The sequence below is a fragment of the Panthera onca genome, chromosome B1, assembly GCF_046562875.1.
Source record: "Panthera onca isolate mPanOnc1 chromosome B1, mPanOnc1 haplotype 2, whole genome shotgun sequence".
NCBI classification, from domain to species: domain Eukaryota; kingdom Metazoa; phylum Chordata; class Mammalia; order Carnivora; family Felidae; genus Panthera; species Panthera onca.
The window spans coordinates 197,773,810-197,779,924 of NC_138342.1; the positions used below are offsets into that span (position 1 = coordinate 197,773,810).

At 57.6% G+C, this 6,115-nt stretch overlaps 1 protein-coding gene across 1 annotated transcript; it reads left to right on the plus strand.

Annotated features, from left to right (window-relative positions):
* Nucleotides 1-409: 409 nt before the first annotated feature.
* Nucleotides 410-3,247, plus strand: LOC145715427 (protein FAM90A23-like). The gene is made up of 4 exons (XM_081795437.1): nucleotides 410-451; nucleotides 939-1,138; nucleotides 1,548-1,656; nucleotides 2,297-3,247. Exons 1-4 carry the CDS (start codon nucleotides 410-412, stop codon nucleotides 3,245-3,247), a joined length of 1,302 nt encoding a protein of 433 aa, XP_081651563.1.
* Nucleotides 3,248-6,115: the final 2,868 nt, after the last annotated feature.

Below are 6,115 nucleotides of genomic sequence, written 5' to 3' on the forward strand. Positions count from 1 at the left end.
CTTCCTTCCGGAGGGCCCTGGGAGAGACTTCCCGAAAGTCTCTCCGGTGAGTCACGCAAGACCACCTCCACGGCCTTGCCTGAGGGTGCCGTCCTGCGGGTGGGTCCACGGGAGAGCGTGTAGAACATGCAGGAGGGAGAGGTCCCACCTCCCAGGTGAGGACCGTGTCTGACCTGGTGGGCATGACGCCCCCTCGTGCCCGCTGGGGGAGGAAGGTTCATGAAGGAGTCGTTGTGTCTGTGGGAATGACTCTCCTTTTCCCATTGACTCAGCAAGTCCAGAAACCCATCTTCAAGCAAGGCTGACTTGACCCTTCAAGGAGATGGGGCAGATGGCGGGTGGGCACACCCAGCACGTACCTTCCAGACCCTTGAAAGCCCCAAACGGGAAGAGGCAACGGAGAGCAGCCATGGCGCCCAGGGTTCCCAGGCTAGAGGACGAGGATCCTCGGGTAAGTGGAGCCCTGGAGGCGTGGTGAACCAGTGGGTGGGTTGGAGGGGCTGGGTCGGGTGGGGGTGGGGGAGCCATGCCTCTGAAGCCGGGGATCGCACATGACGAGGGAATGAAGACTCTGTGTCCGGAAGTCGGTCGTCCTTTCCTAGCCCACGGTGGCCTGCCTTGGCATCTCAGCAGCCTGCCCGTTGGGATAAGCTCCCTCGGCCGGAGGGTCACGTCCAGCCTGGTGTTTGTCCCCATCGTGGCGTGGGGCTCATTCTACGCGGCCTGAGACCTGCAATCCCAACTCCCGGTCCGTCCCTCACAGAGGCTTGGGTAGAATCCTAGGCACTTCCATCTCCTGGCACCTCCCGAGCCGTCCACGATGTGCCCTGTCCCACACCAGTCCTCCGCTCCCCGAGTGTGTCCTTGTCATGTCCTTTGCAGTAGGCCTGTGATTGGTGCTGATTCACTGAGCACCCCCCCCCCTCCTTGGTCCTCAGCTCAAGTGTAAGGACTGCGGAGCCTTTGGGCACAACGCATCCAGCACCAGGTGCCCCATGAAGCGCTGGGACGGGTGCCTGGCCCCCCAGGCCTTTGTCCCCAGGAAGCCGAAGGAGAATGTGGAACCACGCCAGCAGCAGGACCAGCACAAGCCCGGGCCCTTCAACCAGGCTGCGAGGGACATGGAAGAGGGACAAAGGTGAGGATGCGGCCGGCTCCGGCCTGCCCGTGGGCTGGCAGCTCAGGTCGCTGAGTCTCTGTACCCGGACACTGGGTGCTGTGTCGTCTTCACACACACACAGGGGTGGGGGAGGCAGAGAAAGGAGCTCCCCGCCCCCCAGGGGACCTCACGAGCCTATTGTGCTGCTCTGGGGGAGTCCCTGAGGCTGTGTGTCCTGGGGTAGGGAGACAGGGGGAGGCGGCAAATGACAGGCAGTGGCGCACACGGCTCTCGACACGAGGACGTCTTGGGCCAACCTGGACGGCTCGCTGGAGTGGGAGCCAGGGGGGCAGATGAAGAAAGGAGATCTTGCCCAAGCCCCATCACTCGCTCCCCAGGTGAACACACGAAATGCCGCTCCTTCACCTTCCCGTTCTTGGTCGTGCAGGCGAGAAGCCCAGCAGAGGAAGGCGCTGCTGCAGAGATTCCCCAGGATAGCCCCTGGAAGGCAGCAGCGAGCCTGGAGGGACTCCACAGATTCCTGCGACTATGTGAGGGTGAGTGTCCCCCGTCCCTGCTCTCGTTCTCTCCTGGGGACGGGGATGTGACGGGCTTCCCGGCCCTCCTGGCTGAGGAAGGGGGTCCACCCCGATTGTCAACATTGGGATTTCCGTGCGGGTCCTTTCCAGCCACGTTTGCCGGGTGTCCATGATCCGGCAGGATTCCTTGCATGTGTGCTAACCGGGTGCCGGCTGGGCGTGCCAACATAATTTCGGGGCGCTGTGCCCACACCTAGGCCTCTTGGGAGGCACAGGCATCTTTCCCTGGTGACACATAGACCCGCCCCATTGGCCATCCAAACTCAGTAGCCCCCACCGCGAACCTCCACCTGCAGGACGCCTGTACTTTTCCTAGAAGCCTGAATGGACGTGCTTGTCCACTTCGGGAGGCAGGCACGATGCACAACCTTTCTGGTCCGTCGCTCCCATGGAATCAAAGCATCAAGGGGCTACTGCCCAGTGTTTCTTCCCGATCGACGCTGAGCTGGAGGCCCTTGTCCTCTGTCAGTACAATCCTTTCCCGTGTCTCCCGGTTGCTTGCGTTTCTGTCGGTCTCTTTGCTGTGCTTGTCGTGCATGTGTCCTTGGTGGGGAGGAAGGACTAATGGCCGTTGTCTGTGTGTTGTGTGTTCCCACAGCATCCGCACAGGCCGATGCCCGTGTACAGCACCAAGAGGGTGTCCGTGCTGGAGCCGCACGTCCCGGCTGAGCCTCCTAGCGGGACGCCTGACACGACACAGCTGTCCCCGTCGGCTGCTCCTCTCGGGAGACCTGCGGCGAGCACCTTCCCGCCTGCTGGCCGACAGGATGCCCAGCAAGTGGGGACCCCTGCCCCGCCTGCCCCGCCTGCCCCGCCTGCCCCGGCACACCAACGCTCTGCCCGGGATCCAGGCCTCGGTGTCCAGCTGAGACAACACCGGCCCCGATGTGCCTCCCTCGAAGCTTCCAGGGCCGTCTCCAAGGCGGGTGGCATTGGCCACGCCCAGGCACCAGCCAAGCGTCCTGAGGGGAGCCCTGATCCTCCTCCAACCCGTTTGGCTGCGAGTCCCCAGCCCCACATCCAGACACCAGGCACGAGATGGGCCCCGCTCCCCGACGACACGTGCCAGAACCCCCGAAAGAAACCACGTTGCAGCCCCTTCCAGCCACCCCACAAGAGCACAGGGAGCACCCATGTGGGGCTGCGCCAGAGTCTGTGTCGTCCAGCAAGGACAAGTGCATGTGGTCCCACGGGGGCAGCCCAACTGACCAGGAAGACACCTGCCTCGGTGCAAAGCAGGGGCCTCCAGCCTCCACGCCCCCAACCTCACCTGGACACTCTCCAGGCGTGCCCCTGGCCTCTGTGTCCGCCCTGTCCGCAGGCACCCGGCCAGCCCCTGCGAATGGTCTTCAGCCGCCTGGACAAAGGCGGCTGGAGCTCCAGGTTCATAGCAGCTCCCTGTCTGCCACCTCCCGAGAGGCCAGTCCCCCCTGGCCAGGGTCCACCCATCACACACCAGTCTGAGGGAGGCTGTGTGCCTGTCTCCCTGAGCATCCTCCACGATGACCTGCAGCTTTCCTCGTCCTCGGAGGAGAGCGACCGGGAGTGAGACACCTCATGTCCTCGGACACTCGTCCTCTGGCCCTTGTGACCCCGAGCAGGTGACTGCGGAGCGGAGGCCAAGGCAGGGCCGTGACCTAGTTTTGCTAAAGCAGCAATTCCCCCAAAGACCTGCAAGGACAAAAACTTGCGTCCACACTGTGTTTGGTGTCCTGCTTGGGGCGGGGAGTGGGTTGAGCGCCCACGTGCAGATGCTCATGGCGCACTTTTCCTTTATGCAGCTACACCTTCTGGTTCACCGGCTCCGTCTCAATCAACAAGGTCTCGTTTCTTCCGTTTCAATAGATTCTATGAGAAATTCAGCGCCAGGATTGCAAGAGGTCGTCCACTCGAATGTCAACTTAAGGATCTGCGAAATGAATGTGTATCGGGTTTGCGAATGTCTGAATTTGGGGACACCGGAGGAATGATTCCAGTCTGGGCTGGGCAAGTGGAGGCAATCTTTCGTTTTAGAATAGTTCACTGATATCGTTTTTCTGCAGATCTTATCGGGGACTATTTTACATGCTGTCTGCATTTTTGTTTTTCCCTGGTAGTGCAACATTGTGTGTAGTGTTACCACAGCTAATAAAATTTGCTCAGAGACGACCGAATGTGCATGGTTTTCTTTTTTGTGTGTACACTGTAGTTTCCCGTCACATAGAGTAGAATCCTGCATTTGTTCCCAAGTGCACTTGGGACTTGGATCCTCACCTAGTGGAGAACAACTAAGGATTCAGAAGCAGCAAAGAAACACGGGTTAACCTCTCTTCTCCTTTCAAGATAAAGTCTCTCCAAGTGTCCTGGGAACAAGACAATGCTAGAGGTGAATTCGAAACCGATGAGGGTCGGGATGCCTGAGTGGCTCAGTCAGAGAAGTGTCTGACCTGGAGGCGGCTCACGTCATGATCTCAGGGTTGGGGAGATTGAACTTTGAGTTTCCCTCCCTCCTCGGGATCGCCTCTCTCCTTTTCTCTCTAACCCTCCCCCACATTCTCCCTCCCTCCCTCTCTCTCTCTCTCTCTCTCTCTCTCTCTGTCTCTCTGTCTGTCTCTCTCTCTGTCTGTCGACATAAAAACCCATGAACCGAAAGAACATGTGCATGGGAAATCACTCAGCGTTAGGGGCTGCTGTCCACATGTCTCTCAAAGGCATTTTCATTCACAAGTCACGTCAAGGAGGGTGGCATAGAAGAGATACAAAGGAAAGGATGAGAAAGACATTCCACAGATAGATACTAGAGAGGGGAAGGAGACACGAGAGTTAGGAGATAGACACGTAGAGTGATGAGCGATTGATGAGAGAGGACAGAGAATTAGGTGGTCAAAGGTTCTTTGGAAGCCATTCTGCAGGCCTCTTTGCCCACGTGGCAGGTGGCCGGGGCTGAGGCTAGAGAAGCAAGGGGGTGTTCGTGGAGTCTGAAGACCGGCAGGCTCCAGACCCGGGGAGAATGGCCTTGTCGGGGCCAGGCACTCAGACAGGAGCAGGTGTCTCGTCTTGGGACAGGGGTCAGCTTTATGCTCCAGGAAGGTCTGGAATGGACTGGCTCAAGTCACTACGTTAAATAGGGCAACTTGCTTTGCTCAGACCAGTCACGTGAGACTTCCTACCATCTAACACCGTCCAGTGAAAACACAACCGGTTTTCTAGGACGAGATGACAACCAAAGGGAGAGATGATTCCTTGCAGAAACAGGTCCAAACGTGGCGCCTGCCAACGGATATTTGAAGAACAGGGAAAGGTGTGCTTGTGCCCTGGCCTCGCTCGCCCCCCTCCTCTGCCCACTCTCTGGTAGATTCTCCTTGGGGTGTGGTCCTGAGAGTGGCTGGCGCCAGGCTGGCCCGGTGGAGCAAAGGCCTGGACGTGAGGCCGGGCCAACCGAGGGCGGAGAGCACTGGGATGAGGTGTGGACATGGGTGTGGCAGGGGTAAGGATGCTGCGGGTAAAGGTGGGGCCGTGGTCCGGTCCCATGCAGTGAGGCCAGGCAGAGGCTGAAGGAAGCCGTGGGTGGGGCTGGAGGGCACCAGGCAGGGAGAGGGCCGTGTCTTCAGGCTGTGGTCACAAGAGTCTGAAGACTCCTTTTGTGCATCCCATTGTGTGTCCTCCTTGACCTCTTGCCCCTTTCCTTCCCCTCACATGAGTGTGTTTGGCACTGAGACACCTCACGTGCTCGCAGCCTTTTCCTCCTAGTTGGTGACCCTGAGGAGGTGACTGTTTAATTGAGGATCCTCTCTCCCTCTCTCTCTGTCTCTCCCTGGCTTGTCCACATGAGCGCTCTCTCTCGCTCTCTGTCTCTCTCTGTCTCTCTGTCTCTCTCTCTCTCTGTCTCTCTCTCAAAATAAATCAATTAAAATGTTAAAAGTGAAAAGCAAACAAACATTAGAGAAGAAAGCACATTTTCAGTAGACCTGGTCAGTTCTGAAATCTGGTCTAGAGATACTGACACATTAAAGCCACAGTTTCCTCGAGGGGACATTGTTCCTTGCATGTCTAAATTCCCATTTCAAACCGTCTATAAATGTCACAAATCCACAACAAACATGTCCTGAACCACGGGAACCTATACCTACCTTGCTATGTGATTTGCTAGGAATACCAGTGACAATTTGGCAAATGATGGGTTTAGGATTTGTTCTCCTATTGGGAAGGGAGCTACAAAATGAAGAAAGCATTTACAAAGCCCGAAACCAGGCAAAGGATATTTCTTGGGACAATTTCTCGGCCACCCCTTGGTAGACAGACGTGTTTCAAAGGACCTTCGTGATAGTTGTATACACAGATCCTATGGAGACACTTCAGGAGTTTTAGAATCAAATCCATGGACGGTCATCATTCCAGAATAATTTGCTGGTGTCCCATGCATTCTGGCTGACGGAGA